The sequence below is a fragment of the Coniophora puteana genome, assembly GCF_000271625.1.
Source record: "Coniophora puteana RWD-64-598 SS2 unplaced genomic scaffold CONPUscaffold_7, whole genome shotgun sequence".
Classification (NCBI taxonomy): Eukaryota; Fungi; Basidiomycota; class Agaricomycetes; order Boletales; family Coniophoraceae; genus Coniophora; species Coniophora puteana.
In genome coordinates, this window is record NW_006913059.1 from 2,044,913 (window position 1) to 2,069,889 (window position 24,977).

At 53.6% G+C, this 24,977-nt stretch overlaps 10 protein-coding genes across 10 annotated transcripts; 3 read left to right on the plus strand and 7 right to left on the minus strand.

Moving 5' to 3' along the window:
- Positions 1-587: 587 nt before the first annotated feature.
- On the plus strand, positions 588-1,305 carry CONPUDRAFT_73819 (uncharacterized protein; the record flags this gene model as incomplete). The annotated part of the gene is made up of 2 exons (XM_007770941.1): positions 588-1,250; positions 1,282-1,305. 2 exons carry the CDS (start codon positions 588-590, stop codon positions 1,303-1,305), a joined length of 687 nt encoding a protein of 228 aa, XP_007769131.1.
- A 596-nt stretch (positions 1,306-1,901) lies between these two features.
- Positions 1,902-2,567, plus strand: CONPUDRAFT_57504 (uncharacterized protein; the record flags this gene model as incomplete). The annotated part of the gene is made up of 2 exons (XM_007770854.1): positions 1,902-2,084; positions 2,133-2,567. Coding segments are annotated over 2 exons (618 nt in total), but the record flags the coding sequence as incomplete, so codon positions are not given.
- Positions 2,568-2,633: 66 nt separating this feature from the next.
- CONPUDRAFT_57284 (uncharacterized protein) lies at positions 2,634-5,598 on the minus strand (the record flags this gene model as incomplete). Its single annotated transcript, XM_007770840.1, has 9 exons — positions 2,634-2,826; positions 2,882-3,020; positions 3,057-3,287; positions 3,335-3,968; positions 4,019-4,164; positions 4,211-4,393; positions 4,452-4,640; positions 4,690-4,898; positions 4,946-5,598. Coding segments are annotated over 9 exons (2,577 nt in total), but the record flags the coding sequence as incomplete, so codon positions are not given.
- A 1,903-nt stretch (positions 5,599-7,501) lies between these two features.
- CONPUDRAFT_137798 (uncharacterized protein) lies at positions 7,502-10,027 on the minus strand (the record flags this gene model as incomplete). The annotated part of the gene is made up of 10 exons (XM_007771455.1): positions 7,502-7,715; positions 7,803-7,925; positions 8,061-8,219; positions 8,291-8,304; positions 8,366-8,390; positions 8,464-8,475; positions 8,534-8,593; positions 8,642-8,898; positions 8,998-9,340; positions 9,521-10,027. The coding sequence occupies 10 exons, from the start codon at positions 10,025-10,027 to the stop codon at positions 7,689-7,691; spliced, it is 1,527 nt and encodes a 508-aa protein (XP_007769645.1). The 3' UTR covers positions 7,502-7,688.
- Positions 10,028-11,862: 1,835 nt separating this feature from the next.
- Positions 11,863-13,327, minus strand: CONPUDRAFT_56761 (peptidase C14; the record flags this gene model as incomplete). Its single annotated transcript, XM_007770798.1, has 8 exons — positions 11,863-12,096; positions 12,237-12,395; positions 12,467-12,480; positions 12,542-12,566; positions 12,640-12,651; positions 12,710-12,760; positions 12,818-13,074; positions 13,195-13,327. Coding segments are annotated over 8 exons (885 nt in total), but the record flags the coding sequence as incomplete, so codon positions are not given.
- A 2,326-nt stretch (positions 13,328-15,653) lies between these two features.
- CONPUDRAFT_154780 (uncharacterized protein) lies at positions 15,654-17,318 on the minus strand (the record flags this gene model as incomplete). Its single annotated transcript, XM_007771456.1, has 9 exons — positions 15,654-15,762; positions 15,833-15,990; positions 16,050-16,184; positions 16,238-16,373; positions 16,438-16,625; positions 16,677-16,785; positions 16,850-17,017; positions 17,071-17,112; positions 17,164-17,318. The coding sequence occupies 9 exons, from the start codon at positions 17,316-17,318 to the stop codon at positions 15,654-15,656; spliced, it is 1,200 nt and encodes a 399-aa protein (XP_007769646.1).
- A 467-nt stretch (positions 17,319-17,785) lies between these two features.
- CONPUDRAFT_73821 (uncharacterized protein) lies at positions 17,786-19,880 on the plus strand (the record flags this gene model as incomplete). The annotated part of the gene is made up of 6 exons (XM_007770942.1): positions 17,786-17,830; positions 17,937-18,062; positions 18,116-18,347; positions 18,580-18,851; positions 18,918-19,043; positions 19,134-19,880. The coding sequence occupies 6 exons, from the start codon at positions 17,786-17,788 to the stop codon at positions 19,878-19,880; spliced, it is 1,548 nt and encodes a 515-aa protein (XP_007769132.1).
- A 290-nt stretch (positions 19,881-20,170) lies between these two features.
- On the minus strand, positions 20,171-20,654 carry CONPUDRAFT_33177 (uncharacterized protein; the record flags this gene model as incomplete). Its single annotated transcript, XM_007770782.1, has 2 exons — positions 20,171-20,249; positions 20,308-20,654. Coding segments are annotated over 2 exons (426 nt in total), but the record flags the coding sequence as incomplete, so codon positions are not given.
- Positions 20,655-21,267: 613 nt separating this feature from the next.
- On the minus strand, positions 21,268-21,882 carry CONPUDRAFT_57037 (uncharacterized protein; the record flags this gene model as incomplete). The annotated part of the gene is made up of 2 exons (XM_007770826.1): positions 21,268-21,735; positions 21,793-21,882. Coding segments are annotated over 2 exons (558 nt in total), but the record flags the coding sequence as incomplete, so codon positions are not given.
- A 20-nt stretch (positions 21,883-21,902) lies between these two features.
- Positions 21,903-23,325, minus strand: CONPUDRAFT_57709 (uncharacterized protein; the record flags this gene model as incomplete). Its single annotated transcript, XM_007770877.1, has 4 exons — positions 21,903-22,115; positions 22,169-22,418; positions 22,472-22,695; positions 22,762-23,325. 4 exons carry the CDS (start codon positions 23,323-23,325, stop codon positions 21,903-21,905), a joined length of 1,251 nt encoding a protein of 416 aa, XP_007769067.1.
- Between the last annotated feature and the right edge of the window lie 1,652 nt (positions 23,326-24,977).

Below are 24,977 nucleotides of genomic sequence, written 5' to 3' on the forward strand. Positions count from 1 at the left end.
CGCGATTGGGTTCCACAGCATCGCCCGCATCATGATGGGGCAACTATGAGATGAGAGCGTGTCGCTACATCTGACATCCTCGAGCACTATCTGACAATTGCACCAATTTCCGACTAACACGGTGTGCTATACTATAACACAGCGTAAAGACGCGGATTATGACGGGGGAATAATGAAGGCGTAATCATCAAATATACCTTGATTATGCTCGTGATATGACTAAGATGTGACATTTGGAACAATGATGGATAATGACGAGTTAAACTACTGTTATGCCACGAATAAGCCTACCATTATAACGCCAATATGCCAGAGTTAAGCCTGGCAGGATATGCCCGCAATATCAGCTTCTTTTTCCGCTCGTTTGATCAGCGCGCCGCGCGCCGTGCCGATTGGTGCGCGCCCGCTTCGCGCGTCGCAATCGTAGCTTACAACGAACACGAATCACACTGAGGTTCGATTGAAGTAACACAGAAGCACTTAGGCATCGATTAGAGCAAAGAAAACTATGTAAGAACAGGTGAACTCGCGCTCGGGCGAGCATAAAGTATCGAGATGTTGCGAGCGGTCGTCCTTGTTGATCCATCATGTCGTCCCCTCCTGCGCAGGAGAGCGAGGCGCTCTACAGCAACGACAGAATGTCGTCGGCTCAACCATCTGCGTTTGACTATACGACCATTGGTCCAGGGAACTTCACAGAGGCCTTGAATCACCCGGGTCTAATTTCGGACTGGGACTTCAACAGTTTATCATCAGCACTCGACTCTAACGGCAGCATTTCGAGCCCGGGAGACGCACATACCTCTGGCGCGAGTAGCTTTGTCGTCACGACACCCGCCGGACTTGGGGCTCAGAACTCCAGAGCAAGCAATGCTCGGCCTCCAGTCTCCAAGAGTACGATCAGCGCGCCAGGGTCGGGTGCTGCGATGCTCACCAAGATTATGAAGCTCGAGAGTGGGATGACGGCTATGCGGGGTGAGGTTAGCAGCCTTCGCCAAGGTCTTCTAAGCCTGCAAAACAGTGTACAGAACGCGCTCGATGCGCTGAGGGCAAACCACGAGGCTGGGATGGAACTGACGATGCAGGTTGTTGAGGAAAAGGTCGAGGCTGCCTTGAGCGCGAGCAGGAAAGGAGGAGAGAGGGAGCAAGAAGTGGGCGGTGATGCAGGAGATGGAAACGAAGCGGACACAGAAGACGACGACGATGACGACGACGAGGTTAGTCACAAGGTGTCGGAACCTGTGATGCTTGTGAGTACGCCCATGACAGTGTCGAATCTAGCTGATCAGTTATGCAAGGCGATAACTCGAAAAGCTTACGAGATCCTGATGGATGTCCCAATGCTCACTGCCGCCCACCTGCCCGCTTGGCCCGTCGATGACAGCGAATGGCCTTTTGCTGACGATGAAGATGACTTTGGCAGTGCTCTGGAGGTCGAGGAGGATGGCGACAAGAAGAGGGTTCGCCTCCTGCGTTTCCGCTGGGACGAGACGTGGGAGCATGCGGACAACTTCAAAGGTATCAAACAGCTCACCCGCTGGATCAAACAGACCGGCCCAACCGTCTCTCCCGATGCAGCGGCATCTATCGACTCTGTCAGCAAAGCAGCTCTGCAGGACTTCGTCACAAAGAAATTCAAGGCCCTCGTAAAGGTCCTTCGCCAGGCCCGTCGTGACATGAAGAAACCAGCTTCGTCGGCGACAGCGGTCAGCGCTACGAACCTGGCTGACGCAGCAGGGAACGGGGGAAATACAGATGGTGAAGGAGGGGACGCACCACCACCACTGCCTCAGTCCGAAGCACGGCCGGGACCGTTGAAAGCTAGCACCCGTCAGAGTCGTCAAAAAGGGGTACGTATTCACGTACCTTTCCGTCGAGATGATACGCTAAAAAACTGTTAGAAACTCGCAGTACGCCTGAGGAAGTTTGGCGCCTTACCGCAAGATTCGCCGTGGAAACACGACAAGTTCCTGCAGGCGCTGCGTTATCAGTTGATGTCGGACGATGAGGACGGGTGGGATGCTGAGAAGGGAAAGAAGACGAACCATTTTGTGTCCCGTGCACCGGTGTATCGATCTAAATTAGTGAGTTAGTTTGACAGCGCGTGAACCATTACTGACCGGCATCTGAAGTTGAATGACTTCTTAGCTGCTGTCGACACAATCCCTGACCCCAATGGGAAACCAAGCTACGTACTGCGTGTTCGAGGAGAACCAAAAGAGCAAGAAGTGCCCGTGATAACTGACATATCCTCCCGGACGCGACGCTGGATGGTGGACATGGAGTGGTTGAGCCAGCCAGAGAACAAGAAGTGGGATGTTGAGTCGAGGATCACCGGGAATGGTAAGGTATGGGGCGATGATGACGATCCAGAGGAGCTGAGAGACAAAAAGAGGAAGGTGAAGGCAGAGAAGAAGGACGGCCGAGAAAAGAAGAGGGCGAGGGCTGGTGCGTTGGATGTAAAGGGGAAAAAAGCGAGAGTGGGGACCAAGAAGAAGGATGCGCCTAAAGTGGGCACATCGAAGTCAGCTGCTGCCATTGACGTGGCAAGCTCTGACGAGGACTGACCATAGCATCGTAGCAAGTCTTCTAATCAAAAAAGTCTTCGGGTTCTGTCCCTGCCTAGACAACTGTTAGTAGTTCTTGCAATTGAAACAAGGTTCTTGGCGCACATGATCGAATGAAACTGCTGCAACGAGTGGGCGCCGTAGCTCTCGGAGTGTAAAAGGAATGAGGCCGATCGAACACTGGATAGCAGATGAAGGAAAGACCTCCAGGGAACTAAACTCGTCTGCATAACAGACATGGATACCGAGTATAGATGAACTTGAATTGTAGACAGTTAATTAGCACAAGGCAAGGAATGAATACGAAGACTTACAACATTGACCATGGGAACATAGGTATGCGGTCATCGGAGTAGAGGCGCTGAACGACTGCGCATACATGTGGAAGTTTGTCGCCCACACCCACCACAAAAAGCGAGTGGATACGAACGGGGACACGGGAAGACTCGCTATCTGAAACAAAGGCGTACACGTCAGACTGAGTCCGACGATTTGATGTGCATCCATAACGGATGCCATCCTTGCGAATATAGGTCAGTGAGCGAGCAACCCTCCCAGAAACAAAGGGTGTGGTCCCAGCATCGCTGCTGCGATCGCTGACGAGGTTGAGATCAGGCCATAAGGCTCGGCAGTACGCCAGAAGGAGGCGGTACATCTGCGGTGGATCATATCGGCGCAAGTCGACGAACTTGGCTGCGCGGCTGGGTAAACGAACATTGTCTACAAACATTGAGTGTGAATAAGAATGAACCAAAGTAAAAACTCACCCTCGGAAGTCTCACTCTGATAAAACGCGATCTCCGTCATCATTGCGCCGCGGTTGCGAGCCTGAGTCTTGATCATGTTGTCGAGGGTTCTTCGTTCAACGTCGTGAGCCTCGGGTGGAAGATTCAGCAGATACTCATAGATAAGGTGAGTTTGAACCCACGCTCGCATGAGCGTGAGTTCCATCTGCCCGCCGTCATGTCCATTGTGCTTGACGCGTTCCAACATGCCGTTGAAACGCTCAAAAGCAAAAAGCCACCAGGAGTAGACGGGGCCGAAGCGTTTCACCATCTCGGACGTGTGCATTGAAGCGTGGTGGTTGGGCCGAAGGGGGATGTCAAGCGCAATACAGCGTTGGCAGTACTGGGCGAGAAACTCTTGCGCAGTTTGAGCCTGGTGCATCGATATCTCCCGTGATGAGAAAATGCGCACAGCGGCGCATAGAAGGAGAATGGCATCATATAGTTGATGCCGATCGCGAGAGAAGCCGGGGTCGTCAGTGTTGGGAGGGAGAGGTGGTGGAGCGCTTGGGATTTCGTCATTCTCATCGCGCCATGCCCACCACAAGAGCACCGGAGTGATTGTGATAAGACGACGCCATTCATCTGCTTTTTTGAGCGAGTGGTTCTCGCCTAGCTAAAATAGAGGTTAAACATGATCTGGGAGTGATTATAATTGACACTTACATTCTTCGGGAGACGGGTGATGTGGCTAGGCCACAAAATCGAGTTAATTAGAGTCTCGAATCGGGACTTGGCTGACTCTGATCCCCCAATCCCCGTCATCAGCTGACCGTTGAAGATGACAACGTCAAACAGATGAGGGACAATGCCTGCGAAAAGGGATTAAAAAGTAAAGGCGTGCATAAAAGCACTCACCAAGGTATACAGCGTGCATGAAGTCCAAGGCTGTCTTCGTCTTGGGAAGCCAGCCCGGAAGAGCGTCGAGAATAACAAAGCGTTTACCATAGTCATCGAGAAGTTGGGCTTGACGTGCTAGTGGTGCATCCCGTGCATAGAAGGCCTGCCGGAGGAGCTTATAGTCCTCCTTGGGGCGAGTAGCTGCAGCGCCGTTGAGGTTAATTCTTGGACAACTGTAACCAAATCACAAGATACTCACAGCTGTCGTATCCTGACGGCTTGTTGAAATCCGTGACATTGGCATCGCATGACACGCACGGGTGCATGTCATGTGAATGAGAAGCTGTGCCATTGGTCTTGTGAGATGCGGGCATATCACAGTCAAGGCACGCCAAGTCGGCGTGGACATCGGCGAGCTGATCCTCGCTGTAGACAGCCATTTTGACACCTGACAATGCGAGTGGATGGAGATCAGTGATTACCATTAGACATGAGACACAGAGTGATACCGTTACGAAGGATTGAGATCTCCTTCGTGCACGGCTCCATGCAGTGACTGATTTGCCGGACATCAGGCTCTTTGGGGCCTGGCATGACACTGGCGCATATGACGTTGGATTGAAGGAATCGGTGCTCGCGGGGAAGGTTGTTGATGGCAATGTACATAGCTCCCGTCGAATGCGGCCGGTTTTCGAGGACACCCATCCTAAAATAAAATAAAATTAGCAATGACCGCGCATGTCTGAGCCGTACCAATCAATATTGCAGGTGAGATGAAGCCCGTATCGGTGCGACGTTAGCTTTGGAGCCGTGTCGTGGTCATCTTCGGGGCGATCGCGAACATGGCCGTGTTCACCAACTTCCCGGACTGTATGCGTGTTGAGTTCATGCCAAAGCGAGCCGTCGTGCATGTCTCGCATGACGAAGTGCTCATCGACGTCTCTGTCAGGTACATCAGCTCTGCTGTCTCGTATCATGCGAGCAAACCCAGGACGCATGAACATGCGTCGCAATGACGCAATGATCGACACTTGAGGGTGAAGCTTGAACGGTTTGCGAATGTGTTTACATCGAGCATTGATAAAGTCCTCGTATATAACACCCGAGCAGCCGTCGACAGAGCAAACAGGAGACATCAGAGTCTGGAGATCGGTCGGGTGGTAATGCTTCCAGCAGTCGGGGCATACCGCATATTTGATGATGTATTGGTCGGGGTCAATGCCGAGACGCTGCTTGGCACTCTTGAGGGTTCGAACAGGGCGCGGGTGATCCGGTAGAGGTCGAATGATAGACGCGTTGTCGAGCATTGCCGACAACAGATCTGATGCATCCGCGACCGAGACCTTACTGAAGACGTTGGCAAGCACAGCTCTGAGGTACGCATTTCGAACTTCTGGGCGTTCTTTGAATGCCCGAGGTAACAGGGTTGGCTCTTCATCTGGTTCATCGTCATCGTCGTCTAGATTAATCGCTGTTTCTCCAGGTACGCATACACCAAGGTCGACGCGGTGCCAGCGTTGTTCCAGAGGTGGAGTCGGCAGCCTGAGGGGCGACTGAGGCCGGGGAGTGGGTGGACGCAGTTCGAACTCCTCGTCCTCGTCCTCGTCAAATCCACGAGGTGGTTCTAGCACAAAGTCCAGGTTTACGTCTAAGAGATCGAGCAGTCGACGTGAGTGAGTCGCCTGAGCCTGAGGTGCTTGAGTTTCCGAGCCCTGAGTCTGCCGAGAAGGACCAGCAGTGCTGGTTGCTGCCTGGGTCGCTAGAGTAGCATTCGTCGTGGTGCGTCGTTGAGTCTTCTTACGGCCATATCTATCATTGTGTCTTCTGATCTCCTGCGCCGTTTGCAGAACGTAGCCCGCTGACGTGAGCGAGCACCGCGCACAGATACATTTGAAGCGTGGGGTTGATCTGGATGTCTTGCTGCTGGATGGGTTGGAAGGGCCGGATTTCGATGGGCGTGGCATGACGAACGAGATATAGGATAAAGGTATGGATTGCTTCAATTGCGACGCCGTTGTATGCGTGAGCGGCGGCAGCTGCGTGCCAGTGCCCTAGTGCGAGCGCTCGAGCACACAGCTCAAAACGCGCCTAAGTCCCCGCACGCTATACGCGACCTCGACACGGGCCGATTATGCCATGGGATAATTATATCTATTCTATGAATAACCTTCAATATGCCCTGGCACATTTCAGCCGGAATATTGCTGCGATAATCTACGTATATTTCCAAAATTTCCCACACTGTGCCTGGAAGTAATGCACGTCTTTACGCTGTGTAAGCAGCGATGGGCGTTCTTCACAATATAGCGCCCCCGACCGTGTAGCTCAGGACGTCGTTTAACGTTGATGCCGCTGCAGATGTGCATTTTAGCCATCTGAGAAATCCGGATTCATCTGGGAAAGTATCCTTGATCGTTAGTTAACTGAGGCCACAAAGACGCTAAACGATCAAGAATTGCTCGAATGCACTCTGTACTAGACGATTTTAAATGCTTATAATGGAGGCAAATTGGTACTCACTTTGAGCCGAGTTCAATGGCCAGTAGTGCCGCTAGGGACACTGACTCGGGTCGAAGGCAACATCATTGACAATTCGGGGGCTTCAAAGGCAGGAAAGGCAGGAATGCTCGTATTCTCGCAACATTCTCGAGCGAAAGGGCGTCCTCGCGTGAGTGATTCGACGTATTGCCTACCGGTAGTAGGTGCTCCATGGGCCGTCACACATGCGCGGTCTTTATTCAGGCCATTCCCTAATCACTTCGTTCCAGGATGGTCTTAAAGCCGTATTACTGTAACAAATTAACTCACCAACACGGTTTTAGCCGATTTGGAGATCCCCATTGAACGCTGGTAGTACAAAGGGCACCTCTTCAGCTTACACATTCATGAACGCTCTAGTATCAGAACGGATGATGCCGTGTTCAGTTAAACTCACCAAAATATTCGCAAGTCCCATTCACGATGGAGTGGGTACTCCTGGAGAAGACGACGACGAGAGTACTCGTATAGCTGGGATGAGTTGCTACGAACACGCGCGAACACTCTAAGTACTGCCTACACTGGTCATGCCGGCCCTAAACCACTCCACCGTGCCTTCCTCGAGGCTCGGTCCGACCCTCCCTAGTCCAACGACGTATCAAATAGAGATAAGGCTACAGAGTCGTCCAAACGAGCATGTAACGCTACACGTAGATACGCACATATAACAAACGATAACTAAACTAACATACAAATCCAATATACACGATGATCGAGCGTCGTGCGCACGTTCCAAACGGAGGCATACAACGGTATAAAAAACGAGAGGGGACAGTCCACTAGATCGAATGCGTACAAGTAGATTAAACCCAGCCCGCGTCGCCCAAGCTAGAGCGAGGAGAAGCATACAGTAAGAATAGATAGAGGTTGTTACGCTTCAATGGGTATACGTTGATGATATATATAGTTCGTGGGTCGTTACGTTGTGATACCGATAGCGAGAAAGGGTATAGGCGATTCACATGATAAAACGAAGCGTGGTATGCTGTATGCATAGTGTCTTGTTAGCTTCGCCGCAAGAAAAAGGCTGGAAAGAGTAGGGTCGGGGAATATGGTAGCAAAGAGGACGTACAATACGGTGCGAGCTTGACAGCTGCGGCGTCTGCTTGTGCTTATCCTTCAGCAAGGCTCGGACGGAATTGAGAAGGTCCTGATAGCTCTGGTCCTTGTTCTCGGACAGGGACTCCCTGAACGCCTGTACCAAACATACAGTCCAAAATCGTCAACCATATATCCCCACGCATCAGAACTACCAACGCTCGCCAGCGTCTCTTGGCGGCGCCTGAGTGCGCCTACTGGCAGATGGGGAAGCAGAGATAGAGTAGCGTACCCAGCTCATAGCCCCGACGGCATCCCCGCCCTGGGTCGTGTCTGCACTCGTCTGGTCGTCGCGACACCCGGTAAACAAGATGACATCGGCTGGCGAGCTCTTATACTCGCGCCACTCAGGCGTGATTTGAGATTTCTTGAGGCGCCCGTTGTGATGATACTGTCGTGCCGTGTGCGGCATTGGTTAGCACGGGATGAATGAGCTGAGCGAGGAGGGGGAAGAGCGCTTACAATATAAGGAAGGTCTGTGGTATAAATATGCGCGATGAGTACGGGCGTGAACGAAAAGAGCAGCAAACGACATACCGAGAACAGTGCCCGAGTGGCATGACTGCGAGTTAAAGTGATCAGGTTAGCTCAATTGTTGGAATGCGCAGCCACAGAAAGGAAGAATGGGAACGTACGTCGTATATAGCCTGCCATGATCAGTCAGCACCTCGGACAGAAGGAAGTCAACGCGGGCGGAAGACGTACAGTCAACCGACACTGCGACGGGAGCGATTTGACCATAATCTTATGCATCTCCTGCTCATCCTGGTCAACACATGCCCAAGGCTATAACATAATTGATTGGAAACGCACGCCATCAAGAATAATCCCCGCCTTCTGAAAATCTACCGGGTAGATCACATCGTCCAGCCCATCGATCTCGTCGCCGTCCTTATTTGGGACCTGGCCTCCATGGCCTGAGTAATGAAAGAATAGTGAGTCGTGTGGCTGCGCGCCTTTGACGAGCCACTTCATGCCGTCCAGCATGTTCTTCTTGGTTGGTATCCGTCGCGGGTGCGTCATCTCATCTGTGAGCAGAACAATGTCGTTGGATTTATAGCCCCAGTGCTCTGTCCCATCGCGTTAGTATCACCATAACCGGACACGAGAAAGAGACCGAATCTGATAGGGCACCGTGCAAGCAGGCGAGAATGGCAGTAAAGACTCACTGATCAAAAACTCCCTAATCCTCGTCGCATCGTTAACGCACCCCTTCAAGTCCCGCTTCTGGCCGACATAATTGATCCCAATCAACAGCGCCTTCTTGGTCCCCGTACAGTTAGAATAGTGCAGAGGCGAGTGCGCAGGAAGAGCGTTGCGTGGCTTATTCGGATGCGGAGTCTTGCTCGATGACGCCGATGCAGACACGGACTTTGGAGGTTTTGCGCGATTCGGATGCGGATTCTTGCTCGACGACGCCGATGCGGACACGGACCTTGGAGGTTTCGCGCGAGCAGAGTTGGGTGTAGATCCAGAAGGAGCATTGGGTACGGCGGCAGGCGGCGACGTCGCCTGCTGAAGTGGATTCTTCCCGATCACAGCAGGCAGGATCGATGCCACTTGCTCAAGTGGATTCTTCCCCTTCGCTTCGGGTAGGATCGATGCCACTTGCTCAAGTGGATTCTTCCCATTCACATCGGGCAGCTGCTCAAGTGGATTCTTCCCGTTCACATCGGGCAGCATCGACGCCGCCTGCTGAAGTGGATCCTTCCCGGTCACAGCGGGCAGGATTGACGTCACCAGCGTCTCGAGTACATCGAACAGCACACCGTGCGGCTGCGTCTTGGCCTGCTGCACGCTACCAGCCCCAGCGCTGTGGTGCGACGAAGAATGTGGCTGTACCGCGGCAGGCGTCGACGTCGACGCGCCGGAGCGCTGCGAGCTGTGTGCGCGGTGTATCGACGTCGAGCCCGCGGCACGCGGGACAACGGTAGATGGTGGCGGACGACGCCTCTGCGTGTTCGGAGAGTGGTGAACTGCGCCCGCCGCACCCTTGGCGGATGTCTGTGGTCGATGGCGCTTCAACCCCGACGTGGATTGGTGCTTCGTCGGTGGCGCGTCGGAAGGTCGGTGCTGGGGGGTAGACAAGGAACGGTGGTGCTCGTGGTGGCTGTGGGTGTTCCCCAGTGGCTGCACTGGTGAAGTTGGGCTCGGGGGACGTGCGGGTGTGGGGTTAGGAGGGGGAGTAGGCGTGGACATAGATCTGGGCATTCTGGATGGCGAGGGCGAGGATCGGCGCATTGATGATGGTGTTTGGCCCTTGGTGGGTGGAGGTCGAAATGGGGGCACGACGGGCTGCGGGGAGTTTGCTTCTGGACCCGAATGGCGCTTTGGGCTGGTATCGGGCTTACGAGACCTATGCACAGAATGTCGTGGCCAGCATGAGAGAGTGAGAGAGAGAGAGAGAGACGCTACTCGGTCGCGAGAAACAGGATAAGGGGGGGCTCACCAGGGTACTGGGAATCGAGGAGGCAACCATCGTGGACGAGTTTTTCGTTGGCCGTTGCCCTTAGCGCCCCATATCATTGCGTTGACCTGCGTGGACGCCTTGAAGCGCGGAAAGAAGAATTAGGCGGGACAGCCAGGCATAGTAACGTGAAACAGAGTAGACAGACGAGAAGGCGCGAATGCGAAACCGGCATATGCTCTATAATAGCCTCTATTTGACTCGTTTTCCTTTTCATCCAGCGCCTGGCTCGAAGGCTCGTGACGCTTTGTTGATGACAAGCCATTATAGACGCAACGTCAACTATGACGCCACAGCTATCCATAGCATAACGGGTCATAGTCGTCGGCGAGTCTCAATTAGACTCTCGAGCCTTGGGTGGAGCTCTGTCAGTTTACCCTGGCATTGACGCCGAGGTATCGACCTCGGGCCTGAAGCAGGTGGAGAAACAGAGGATGAAGTCACTTGAGGTGAGGGACGAAAACATTCTGTCTGGGATGGCGACGAACCCTGGCCTGTCTCACATTGCGCCTCAAACTCAACTTCTTAACCTCTGGCCATCCATAACCCTCTCCACGGTTGCAGGATCTGGTCTTGTATGCGTTCGAGAGTCGCCAAGCTTAGAACGTGATTGTCTCGCAGGCTGTGCTGTTGACTTCGGAATGAACATCCCAGGAGGTGGATTTACCTTAACGGAAGGAGAGAAAGTGCAAGTTTTATACAACAAGTCAGTGAGCGCCGTCGCCCGTTGCGACAGCCATGGTAAGCGGACGACGAGAACACGCCTCTCTCCGTGGCGATTGGCGGTCCTCCTGTCGCGAGCCGTGACACTAGAAAAATATCCCAATAAGTTTTGCCAATTTAGTTAGAATACCTCTCCGAAGTTTAACCGATCCAGGCACCGGGTTTTATTGAAAATAAATTATGGGAAGGTAAAGCCAATAACCAATATGAACATTAAACGCCGAAAAAAGAAAGAATTAAACAATAATCAATGGACATCAATTCAAGTAAAGAACTCGCCCAACGCGAGCCACTTTGGAAGGATTGCAACAACGTTCCACTTAAACGCTAGTGGTACAGACACTTACTCAACTTACACAGATGCAACTAATCTTATGAACGAGCTCCAGTATCAGAATGGATGATGCCACGTGTAGTTGAACTCGCCAAAGCATTCGCAAGTCCGATTCACAACGTACCAAATAGAACTAAGGCTACAGACTCGTACAAACGAGCATGTGACGCTACACGAACATACGCACATACAACGAACGATAACTAAAATAACATACAGCAATCAAGAAATTAACGATAAGATAGTAATATACAAGCGTCATACGCACGCTCCATACGGAGGCACACAAACGGTATCAAAAAAGAGGTGACAGTCCACTAGAATCGAATGCGTACGAGTAGATAAAGCACAGCCCGCGTCGCCGCCAGGAGCTTGGGTGACGCAGGCGAGGAGGAGAATACAGTAAGAATAAATAGAAGTCGTTACGCTTCAATGGGTATATGTTGACGATAAATATGGCTTGTGGGTCGTTTCGTTGCGATACCGATAGCAAGAAAGGGTATAGGCGATTCACATAATAAAACGAAGCGTGGTATGCTGTATGCACAGTGTCCTGTCAGCTTTGCCGCAAGGATGCTGGAAAGAAGAAGGACGGGGAATATGGTAGCGAAGAGAACGTACAATACGGTGCGAGCTTGACAGCTGCGGCGTCTGCTTGTAATTATCCTTCAGCAGGCCTCGGACAGAGTTGAGAAGGTCCTGGTAACTCTGGTCCTTGTTCTCGGATAGGGACTCCCTGAACGCCTGTGTCAAACACACAGTCCAAAATCGTCAGCCGTATATACGCATGAGAACTACCGACGCCCGCCAGCGCCTCTTGGAGCATAAGTGCACCAGCTGGCAGATGAAAGCGCCGACGGAGAAGCAGGAATAGAGCAACGTACCCAGCTCATAGCCCCGACAGCGTCCCCTCCCTGGGTCGTATCTGCGCTCGTCTGGTCGTCGCGACACCCGGTAAACGAGATGACATCAGCTGGCGAGCTCTTATACTCGCGCCACTCAGGCGTGACTTGAGAGCCCTTGAGGCGCCCATCGTGATGATACTATCGTGCCGTGTGCGGCATTGGTTAGCACGGGATGAATAGGCCGAGTGAGGAGGGCGGAGGGCGCTTACAATATAAGGAAGGTCTGTGGTATAAATGTGTGCAATGAGTATGGGCGGGAATGAAAAGAGCGGCGAGCGGCTTACCGAGAACAGTGCCGGAGTGACACGACTGCGGGATAAGTCAATCAGGTTAACTCATTCAATGGAATGAATAGCCACAGAAAGGAAGAACAGTGACGTACGTCGTATATAGCCTGCAATCACCAGTCAGCGCCTCGGACAGGAGGAAGTCAACGCGGGCGGAAGACGTACAGTCAACCGACACTGCGCCGGGAGCGACTTTACCATAATCTTATGCATCTCCTGCTCACTCTGGTTAACACATGCTCAAGGCTGCAACACGAACCATTGAGAACGTACATCATCAAGAATAATCCCCGCCTTCTGAAAATCCACCGGGTAGATCACATCGTCCATCCCGTCGACTTCGTCGCCATCCTTATCTGGGACTTGGCCTCCATGGCCTGAGTAGTGGAAGAATAACGAATCGTGTGGCTGCGCGCCCTTGACGAGCCACTTCATGCCATCGAGCATGTTCTTCTTGGTGGGTACCCGTCGCGGGTGCGTCGTCTCATCCATGAGGAGAACAATGTCCTCGGGTTTATAGCCCCAGTGTTCTATCCCATCACATTAGTATCACCGTGAACAGACGCGAGAAAAGGGCGGAATATGACAAGGGAAGACTGAGGACAAGCAAAGGAAAGCGCAAAGTGGATGAGAATGGCAGCGAGACTCACTAATCAAAAACTCCCGAATCTTCCTCGCATCATTAACGCATCCCTTCAACTCCCGCTTCTGACCGATATAATTGATCCCAATCAACAGCGCCTTCTTGGTCCCCGTGCAGTTGGAATAGTGCAGAGGCGAGTGCGCGGGAAGAGCGTTGTGCAGCTTATTTGGATGCGGAGGCTTGCTCGACGACGCCGATACGGGTGCCGACTTTGGAGGTTCGGCGCGAGCAGAGTTGGGTGTAGATCCAGAAGGAGCATTGGGAGCAAGAACGTGATGCTGCGACGTCGCCCGCCGATGTGGATGCCTTCCCTTCACAGCGGGCAGGATCGATGTCACTGGCGTCTTAGGCACCCCGAACCGCACGGCCTGCGGCTGCGTCTTGGTCCGCTGCACGGTGCCAGCCCCAGCGTTGTGGTGTAGCGCAGAATGTGGCTGTATAGCGGCAGGCGTCGACGTCGACGCGCGGCGGCGTTGCGAGCTGAGCGCGTGGTGTATTGACGTCGAGCCCGCGGCACCCGTGACAGCAGGAGATGGTGGCGGACGAGGCCTCGGCGTACTCGAGGAATGGTGAACTGCGCCCGTCGCACCATTGTTGGAGGTCTGTGGCCGACGGCGCGTCGTGGAATAGTGCTTTGGTGGCGAAGGCGGTGGTGCGTTGGAATGCCGGCGCTGGCGGGTAGACGAGGAATGATGGCGCACGTGGTGGCTGTGGGTGTGCCCCAGTGGCTGTATTGGTGTATATGGGCTCGGGGGACGTGCGGGTGCGGGGTTAGGAAGGACGGGCTGCGGGTGGTTTTCTGCTGGACCCGAATGGTGAATTGGGCTGGTATCGGCGCTTGGAGCTTGGGACGTGTCTGGTAAACCCAAAGGGGCGAATGGCTCCGGATACACAAAGTGTGACTGATCCGCTGACGATCCGGGCCTAATGACGGTAAAACATAAGCTGTCAAATCAGGCGCAGGTGCGTTGGGTGTTTGGGCTTTTCACCTTGGATCATCCTGGGACCTGTGTGCGGAATGTGGCGGTCAGAATTCAAGAGAGACGCTGTTCGGTCGCGTGAAATAGGACAAGGAGGGCTCACCAGGGTACTGGGAATCGAGGAGACGGCGACCGTGGACGACTCTTCCGTCGGTCGTTGCCCCTGGCGTCCTGCATCATCGTGTTGACCCGCGTGTACGCCTTGAAGTGAGGGAAGGATATGGTGGGCCAGCTAGGCATGGCGCGAGCACATTCCAGTACGAGGAGTGGGCCGGTGGACAAGGCTTCTGAAGAGTACAATAACACACCGTGGCTGGAGTTCTGGTTGGATCTGTAAATGTGCGGGTTCAGTAACTGAGGCTGCAATGAGTGGGAGGGAGACAGTAGACAGACGGTAAGCGCTAGCCGCGAATGCGAAATCAGCAAACGCCCTATTTGACCTAGCCAGCGCTTTGTCCAGAGGCTCGTGACGCTCCGCTGATGATCAACAAAGCCATAGTTCTCGTTGCCCCCACACAGTTTTCCATAACGGGTCGCGTCAGGGCTCACAGGCATCTGAGGCATATGTTCCTGTGAGTTCTGCATTCCGCTGGTCTCACTACTCATCGGCAAGTCTTAATTAGACTCTCGAGCCTTTGGTGCCCCTCTGTCAACTTACCCTGGTACTGACGTCGAGGTGTCGACCTCGGGCCTGAAGCAAATGGGGAAAGAGAGGATGAAGTCACTTGAGGTGAGGGACAAAAACACTCAGTCCGGGATGGGGACGAACCCTGGCCTGTCCCACATTGCGCCTCTCCCTCAACTTCTTACCCATTGTAACCATCTCCAAGGTTGCAAAATCGGATCCTGTATGCGTCCCAGAGTCGCCAAGCTTAGAGCGTGATCGTCGTGCAGCCTGTGGGAGACGATTGCTGATGGCTTTGGTATGAACATCCCAGGAGATGAATCTACCTCATCTGAAGGGGAGAGAAAATGCAAATGTTTGTACAGCAAGTCGTTGAACAGTGTCGCCCGTTGCGCCAGCCATGGTCAGCGAATGATGAGAACAGTTCCTCACTCCAAACTCCAAGGCTCGGTCCTTCGCCACGAGCCGTGACATCAGCAAATTTCCTAGACTGGAAAAGAAGGTTATGATGAGAATACAGCCGCCGACATTGATGATAATTGTCCAAACCGGTTTATGGTGGTTATATGTGCTTGTAACAACAAGTCTATTTTCACGCAAGCACGAGACTAGCTGCATCCTCTCATAATTGGTTGACAATGAATTGGGAAGAGACCCTGTCGGACTAGCAATTCGGGATTGTGAGACGATGATGAGATGGCACCATGCATTCGCCATCCCTTCCAAGCCAGTTATCTCTCATCCATCAGCACACGATCTAGTAGCAGTACTGTGATGGCAGCAGCCACGAAAGAGTGCATTGCATGAACTACTCATACTGACACATATCTAGTACGTGTACCCCACCACTCCCCTCACCCGCTAATGCAGGGCAGGCATCCGGAACATCTGTGCCGCCACGGAGTTGTCATCATCTGCAACCTCCATGGCGTTGGCTTCATCATCCGGGCCGTCGTTACCAAAAATACGCCTATGAAATAGAATCATTGTATTAGTAAACCGATGCTGTGGTCCCGCTAGAGAGATATAGGAAAACATACTGCTGCCACCAGGTCAGGAGATCGTCATGCCAAACGGCGTCTGCAGCAGGGGCCTCGCAGAGAAGCTTGAGGATCCAGTTGTAGAACGTCTCAGAGAAAGGATCCTTGTCGCCGTTTCTCTGACCCCACTTTGGAGTAGCCGAGAGCACGAAGCGTACCTTGAATGTACGGCAGATGATCAATGATCCTCTACAATCAATGATGAAGGAGGACGTACCAGGGTGGCCACGTATGCGATGGACGACAAGCTGACATGTCGGACATTGTGCAGGGCCGCATTACCCTGGCGCCCACCTGAGCCTGCGTCATCGTAGATGCCCGCACTCGGAGAGATATAGATGGTCAGATAAGCCTCAAAAGACAGCGTCAGCAATAGTCACTTCACGATAAAAACTGGGTGCTCACTTTGACTAGCATCTCGCCTCGAAGAAACCCCTCAAACAGGTTGTCCGCCTTTTGCACCTTCTCACCAACCCAGAGAAATTTGGGGAGATCACGAGGTGTGACCTTGATGGTGCCGTTGCGGAGGCCTGCCGCAATGCTGGAACAGCAATGGACTGATGAGCACATAGGGTGATGGTGATAAAGAAGTGAGTGATGCGCACTTTTGGTCATCGTAGTCCATGTTGACTGGGCAGAGTAACGCACCAGTGGCACGGCTCTGGAAACCGAGAAGGTGGCGGGCACCTGTAAAGGCGCCAGCAGGGACATCCAGGAAAGTACGCCACAGGAAAATCTTATCCTTGAGGACCTTGATGTCATCGCCACGAGCATTGTTGCGACCAGTGTGGAGCTAGGATAGTTTGTTAGCGGGGTGACAGCATGTAAAAAGGAGATAGCATACAGCCATGCTTATGGTCTTGATCGAACCAGGACCACCCAGCTCGAGCTGGCGTTTGAGACTCGGGATCATGTTGAGAAGGGCGGTGTACATCTCCACCGTGTCCTCCTCGCTGCAAGGAATAAGGCATAGTCAATCAGCAGAGGGACCATACACGGAAACGAGCCATTACATACGCTGAAGTGAGCTCACGGCCAGGATCTGCCTCGTATACTTCTGCTGCCGTGTTGAGAATGTTGTAGAAACGATCAAACATGGTGATATGACGACCCGCCATGCGAGCTTCGGTGGTCAAGGCAGCCTCATCCACCACAGGGGCAGGCGGCACAATGGCCGGTGCAGGTCTAGTAAAGGCACTTAAACATGTCACCGACTAGGCTGCGACAAAAACACTTACACTACAGCTACTACCGGCGTACTGGCAGTTGTGACCGGCACACTAAACATGGGAATGAGCAGCCGCAAGCATAGATAGTGGGAATGGACATACACTGCCTGAGCGTCTGTCACGACAGACTCTTGCGGCGGAACAGGTACATGCACCGGTGGAGTAGCCCCACTGGTAGCCGGAACGGTCAAACTGTCGGCAGCAGGAGGGGTAGGAGCACTAGGGGTGGTTGACTGACGGGCACGGCGGCGAGCCATTGAGATGAGCAGCGAAGGGGGTAGAACGATGGTGAGATAGAAGGATGAGGGAAAAGAAAAACAGGGGAGGAATGGGGCTCACCGTGCAGGTTAAATGTCCTTCGGCTCCTTGGTTCTTGTGATTATGGAATTTGCAACACTGCGACCATTGGTTACAACCTGCTCACAACCGAACTGCGGCTGTCGAGCCATCTCCACCAAAAGCCATGGAAACTCGGGTGTTGGGATGCCCAAGCATTGCAGGAATAGATCTAGGGAGGGTCTGTGTTAATGACGAGACACTTTTGGGGACGCGCAGACCACTTACATGTCATGCCGTGATGTGCCGGTTGCAGGTGAGTGTGGTCCAGATTGCACTAGGCAAAACAAGAGCCAACCAGGGTCTGACATGTCAGTCTCTGTGTCTGTGGGAGAGGCTTGGGTGATATAGAGAGGGCGAAGATGAGGGAGAGCGTGAAACACGCGGGATGCAAGGCGGGCTGAGGTGGTGGGAGGGACAGAAGATCAACAAGGTTGAACACGCGCGGTTGACGTTGAACCGTGGGAACAGTTTCGGCACATCCCGACCAAATGCACTTGTGTTCCGACACCGAGTCGCGACTTTGCTGCTTTCAACAGTTCCCCATCGCCAGTATGACCACCACTGCCACCCAAGACAATGACCTTAATGTCATATATCTACGATTGAGCCGTGGCTCAGTTACCACAGCCCTAAACTTCACTGCATACCGTCGAGGCCGTGTGGTACGTTTTTTAATCATGAATAGTCTCCTAAACACATGGTAACCCCTATATAGGAGATTGCGTTAGCGGAGGACGACAACGACAACATTGTATTCGCTGTCCGTCGCACAGCTGTGACCAGCAGGGATGGCAGTGAACCACACCTGAGCACTGGTGGAGAAGCAGATGGAACTCAGGCAACACAGTTTGCGCCGCAGGAGGCACAGGAGGTTGGGTACTCAGAGGCAAGTCACATGCAGACACAGGAGGAAGGAGCATCTCAACACCGTGATCGTCCCATCCCGCGTGTGTTCTCCTCCGACCCGTGGCTGGGTCGGACTGAAGCCGAGCGTGCATTGAGCCGACCTTCTGGTTTCTATGGTGGTTCGGGGGAGACATCGCGGCAAATCAAGTCTGAGTCTTGATTTTTGAATGCTTTCAACATGTTTCACGAATGTGTATGTCGCAATGAATGTAAAATATGGCTTTTCGTAAGACAGAATTTGCGAGTGTACTAGTGAACTGAATTGGATTCGAGTGGGAGTTGGCAACAGAAGAATCATAGTCACGGCGATTGAGTCGAGCACGCGAGCTGGCGAGCCTGAGGGTGCTCGACGTCGCTCGGGTAATTTCCGCATCATGGATGCGGAAATTACCCGAGCCGCGGCGACAACGATGCCCAGCTTTGGACTGTGGGAATCGAGACTTAGAGTATGCGCGCGCGGTCCTCTCGCTCTCACACTCACACTCACTCAGTATCTGAGCAGCACCTACGGCGCGCTCGGCGCCGTCCACCGCTGGGCGTCTCAGGTGCGCTGTCCCTGTGATCCCGCGACCGCACTTTCTAATGCTCACGCTCAGTTCTCGCTCGAATAGAAGCCAGGCGAGCGTCATCGGGTGGAACGCGTCAACCGCCCTGGACGGGTTCTGGCTCTGGCTCTGGCTCTGGCTCTGGCTCTGGCCCACCCCTACCGTCCACGTCGTTCTGCTGGCGCTCGCACTGTATGCGTACAGTTCGTGCGGGACGCTCATCTCGAAGCGCGCCTGGCGAGCGAGGTCGTGTTTCGCCCACGTGTCGGCATCCGCGTGTAGGAGTCCCAGGCACTCCGGGAGCCCGAGCGCGGCGTCGCGGGCTACTCGCCGCTCACGCCCGGCAGTCCACTGGCGCACACGCCGGGCGCGTACAGCCATAGCCATTCGCCGCTGACGCCGTCGCAGAGACAGAGTCTGCAGCAGGTCTGGCGGTATCCGCTGCGCGGTGCGAGTGGGTCTGAGCGCGAGCGCGAGACGGACCCGTGGCATGCGGCGCTTGCGTCGGGGCTGGATGCGGTGCCGCTTCGTGAGCGCACGCCGACGCCGCGCGTTGAGCTGTCGGTGCCAGAGGATGTTGAGCGTGAGGGCGAGTTGTCGGCGGACGAAAGTGTCGATGGGGGCGAGCTCGAGCGGAAGCAGCTTACGGTAGGGACGAGGCGTTCCACCAACGTTCTCCATCGCCACCGACGATCCCCTCTCTCCCATCCATCGCTTACACACCCGCGAGCAGATCGTGCGCGCGCTGAAAGGGACATACCGCGTGCTCTGCCCGTCGCTCCAGCGCCTGCGGCACAAGACGCTCATCGCGCAGGCTGCGAGGACGTGATGCACGCAGCGACCGCCGCCTTGTGCCCTCGCCACCGAACTGCATACACCAACCGTGATGCATGCGCGACGGACGCGATGCACGCAGCGACCGCCGCCTTGTGCCGTCGCCACCGTGCCGTGTGCACCAAGCGCGATGCATATGCGACGAGCACGCCACGAACGCAGCGGAAGCAGCGTGCACCAAACGCGACAGGATGAGCTCAGCTCGTCACGGTACTCGCGCTCGCAGTTACCCTCGCAGTTGTCTTCCTGTCATCTCACGTCTGTGTACTAAACGACTGTAGTAGTTGTAATAAATGCATTACATTATCCTATGGCTCATACGTCAGAACCTGCACTGCTGCCCCATCATCATCGTCTCCGTCTAAGAAATTGCCGTGCTGCTCTGAGTCATCGTCATCCTCCCCTAAGTCTCCTGTAATACCCAGAGCCGTCAGCGGAACTCCATAGTCAATGTCCAGCTCTTGCTGAACTTTGAGAGAATATTGTTCGTTAGGAAAGCCCGATGGGTTCGAGTGTCCAATACCAATCCCAAGGTAGCGCATCATCATGTCCCTGTCAACAAACCTGACATTGATAGACTTAACATCAAGATCAATGCTAGCAGGGTACTCCATGAGCTCACCGCATCACATAATAGTTAATCCAGTCCCCTTCACGGGAATCTCTGGCGGATGAGGGTGGCAATAGATCCAGTGTCTTGCCTACGGCAAAAGCGGGAATTAGATGACATGCACGGAGCACGTCACCAGGGTCCACAAAGCCAAATGCTGGGGATGCCTGCTTGTTGTGTCCGTCAAATGGCACATACCCAATGCGGTCCAATTGCAAGGATTCCGGGCCACCGGTCCACTCGGGGTCACAGCCAAACCAACGGACATGAAGAAACTCGAAGCGCTCCGGCTTCTGGCCCACGCTAGTGCCACAAAAGACCTTCGCATGGTAGACACCAAGGACACGAGCGTACCAAAACCGGTTCGGCAAACCCAATTCATCCTCATGAGCACGCAGGATAACTGTTGAGCGAGGCCCATGGCAATTGATTGAGTCCTGTTCGCGACGCACATCATAAGAGGTGTAGTTGACACGAAATGTTGCATGAGGGAAGATGCGGCTGTACTGAATGATGACAGTGTCGAGCTCCTCCGGGGCGAATTCATGTGAGTTATCATATGGCGACAGACCTTTCTTGCGGGACAGATAATGATACTTGAGGTTATGAACAAAATCCTATACATGCCATGTGCTGCGTGTGAGCAAGTGACATTGGTAGCAGTTGACCACATTACCTGGTACGCCGGATCCTGAGCATATTCGTAAAGCCAATCCTGAAAATAGTACTTGATGCCCGACTCGTCGGCTGCAATGATATGATGCAGCTCAAGATTCTCATTGGACTCCGAAGCGTATGCTGTAGCATCTGACTCGGAATCAACTAAAGCTGGGAGTATGCTTAGGTCATCAGCCATGCGCCGATGAGCTTCTTCACGGAGTTCAATGTTAACTATCTGGGGGATGGCATTATTGCAGTTAGTACGGTCATTCCATCCCTTGATCACAGTATGCTGCCGCTCTCCCTGTAGATTTAGAGGGCGCAGATGAGTGCTCTTGGGGAGATTTTCAGTGAGAGTCGGCAGCTTACAATATGCGTAGTAAACCCGTCGGTGGTGCCATGAATGCGGATGTGCAGGATATAGTAGCCAAGGAAGTGCAACTTAGCAGTGATAAGATTGAATATCTTGCGTCGTTTGCCTCCCAAGCTTGCTCCAGTGGAGGGTTGCTGCGCTTGACGTCGCTGAAAAGCACGACCACGAGCCTGATATTCGCGGTCAGTCTCGTAAGCCACAAGCCCGGGATCTGTGCTTGTTGCAGATGCAAACAGCCGCAGACGCTGACCAAGCAACACCGTCACTTGCTCCAGGACTTGAAGCGTGGATTCAGTATGCATGCGGAGCTTGGCCAGGGAGTGCCAGTAGCTCATTGTAAACAAGAGCTCTTGAATGGCCTTGTCATGTTGCTCCGGGAAAAGTCCTTCAAAGCACGGCATACAACACTACCGCCTCAAAAATCAGTATGCATTGACGGGTTTTGGGATCTATGATGCCATTACCTGCAGAATATCCTCAAAGTCCCGAGCCGAGAGCTTAGAAAGGTCTGCTACATTATGAGAAAAAGAGCGAATGACAGCTCTGCCAAACGTTGGGACTTGGCGAAACCTGGTTAATTATCAGCCACTGCTGACCCATGAATTAACACATATTCTACACACCTCTCATTGAATGTGTCGACGACAGAACTACCCAACTGATGGATGATGCGAACTAAATGTGTGAGGAGAGCCTTCCATACACCTAGCTCAAACTCATGCATCTGGTCGACAACCAGCATGTTGAAGTAGTTGAATCCGAATGACGAGAGGCGAGAAAACGCGTTCTCACCCAAATGATATCAGTATCACCTCGGGCACAAAAGGCCTCTATACTCACTGTAGTTGGCACCCATGACTGCGGCTTGAGGTAATCCTCAACCTGAGTATTGCCCAATGCAAGACCTCGCCGATATATCAAGTCCCGGGCTTGCTGCACCTTGGACTGACGCTCGGAGTCATCAATCCGTGCCCCTTCAGCACGCTCAACCCAATCACGTTTGGTTCCTAAGCGGGGTATATGGTCCTTTGGCATAGTACAGAATGGACATGGACAGCCACCGAAGTCCCGAACTGTGGCAATCAGTACTCTAGCAGCTCTATAGTTAGCAATGTGTTGCTGACGTGAACTGATTGCACTTACTTTTCAGGATAATCTGCCGAGTATGTGAAAATGCGTGGGTAGAGCCGGCGCCATTGACCATCGCTGCATTGCACCACAATACCATGTTCATATGCGTGCAAAAACTCGTCATTGAGAATGAGACCCCATGAGGCATGGAAGAGCTCCCGGCGGCAGTGTGCTAGGAGAGGGGCTGAAGCTGAACGGCCTTGGTTTCGGATATGGTCCGTGATAGAGTCAGGTAGCTAACAAAATCATAATCCACGATATCAGCCAAAACTTTCTCCAGACGCTTGACAGGGATTGCTCACGGAAGGCAGATAGGCCACACATCGTGCAGCATGCGAGGACGGCCGCCCGCGCTCGTACTTGCACTGATTAGCAAAGTAGACGTAGATAGGCCACAATTTGGCTTGACCAAACTGTGCAACATGAGTAGCGTCCGACCATAGCATGATGCCAGCCACGGCACGGGGAAGACTGCACCCAGGCTCTGGCAGTGATTCCTGGAGTTTGCGATCAGCATCGAGGAAGGCGTCAGCAGTGAAAGCGTCTTGATAAACGCGTTCAGGAGGCCGTTCAGGGCTGGATTGATGGAAGAGTTTGAATGGGTGATAATGGAAAGACTTGGACGGAGTCTGTGTAAAAACCTCTCGGATGATGGTACATAGGCTACGGTGATGGAAGTTCGGTACGGTGAAACGGAATGTGCCCGGAGGAGGGGCGTCAGGGTCCTCCTCTCCATAACGCCGCGCAGTTTGTCGATCGTTGTTCCGCTGGCGTTCTGTTGCCTTGGTAAGTTTCTCGCCAGTGGGGATGTCGATGGTGACTGAGGCCTTGGACCACCCGGTGCCCTCGCCAGGGGAGGTAGCCATCGTAGCAATGTCAGTGTCCAGTTGGTCGAAGTTGACTCCTCGGAGATCATCCGGTTGAAATGAAGGGTTAAGAAGGACCTGTTCAATTAGATCCTTGCGGTCTGCCTTTGACTTGTTACCTCCGCGCAGCCAGAACCATGCATTCAGCAGATAGGCGCTGAGGTTCGGATATGGATAGATTACGTCTGCAATGGACCTTGCACCGCCCGCCGGGGCAGCGTCTGAGGCAGCTGAGTCTCCTCGAAAGATATCAAACGAAGCGTCTGCATCAGGCACAGATGTGGGCCGCCCACAGTATTGACGAAAGAGGCCAAAAGCATTGGCAAAGGTACGGAAAGTCTCAGTAGCTGGCTGTGGACGGATATCCTGAGGACTCGGCGCTGGCTCTGTTTCACGCCGGTGGGTCGGCTCAGCCTCAGATAGGGGACCAGGACCCTCCGGAAGAGCGTCTTCAACTATCTCGCGCATCCTACGGCTTGGTTTTCGGACGCGTTTGCCTAGGAGTTCTGAAGCTGCACCCGCTGCTGCAGAAGGAGGCATCGCAGACGCCATTTCGGGGGAGAGCACAGGTGCAAGCGGGGACACAGGTCGCAGAGTCAATGGAGATACTGGCCGTGGAGGACTCAGAGGCAAAGGAGGCGATGACACAGGTGCAGCAGAGGGTAGGGAGCTGGGTTCTGACGGAGTGGTGGGTGTACTGAAGAATGGGTGTGGCTGGTCCATGCACAAATCGGCACTGCTCAGGTCTGGTTCATCAAGGCTTCCCCACCAGGCGTCATTTAATGACGAAGCCTGGTCAACTAGAGCTGAGGGTCCGGGCTATATGATAGTCGCTTGCACTGAGATACCAACTGTATAACAGTAGTAGTGTTAACGCACCTCCGGAGTAGTACGAGCACCAGCGCACTCCATTCCGACCTGCGTCTCTGCCTGTGGCCGCACCTCCTGTGTACTCGGCTGTGGGCGGATGTTGGGACCACCTCTCAGCAGTGGATTGAAGCGAGCATGAGCGCTGCGGCGTGAAGGATTGCCCCGATTCTGCGCTTCCTTGCCTTTGGAGGCGCTGACAGCACTCAGCCGTGCTTTCTTGCGCGTCTCGAAAGTAGGTACTCCGCCCACTCGTTCCCAGGTCCTTGAAGAGTGCTGAAGTGCCTTCTCGCAGGAGCCAAGGTGTGCCAAGTAGCCTTGCTCGGTAGCCAAACGCGTCCCGCAGACACATTTTGTGTTTGATGGTGGCATGCCGAGTCATGAAGTGCAACACCAACGATAGACAGGCACAGACGTTCGCGGTACGATGAAGGGCGGCGTTTGCCCTCGGTGGGACGTACAGGGAGCAGCACTGGCAGCGCTGTGGGTGGTAAATGGCGGCGGCGGGCTGAGGAGGGTGTTGCCCACAGCAGCGGGGAAGCGTGCTACTAGTAGTGACTGTAGGAGCTGACGGAGAGAGCTTACCATACCAGTATCCCTTAGCTTAGTGTCTCCGGCGAGGTGTGCAGTCTGTAATCGTTCAAAATCGATTGGTATTGGTTGTAGGGGACAACAATCCAGCGTCTCATGCACGACCGGTACAATATCAACAAAGGAGTCGGTTGGTCTCACAACCACGCATAACCTAGCTGCAAGTGTTCCCACGTCGTGCTATTCCCACAACC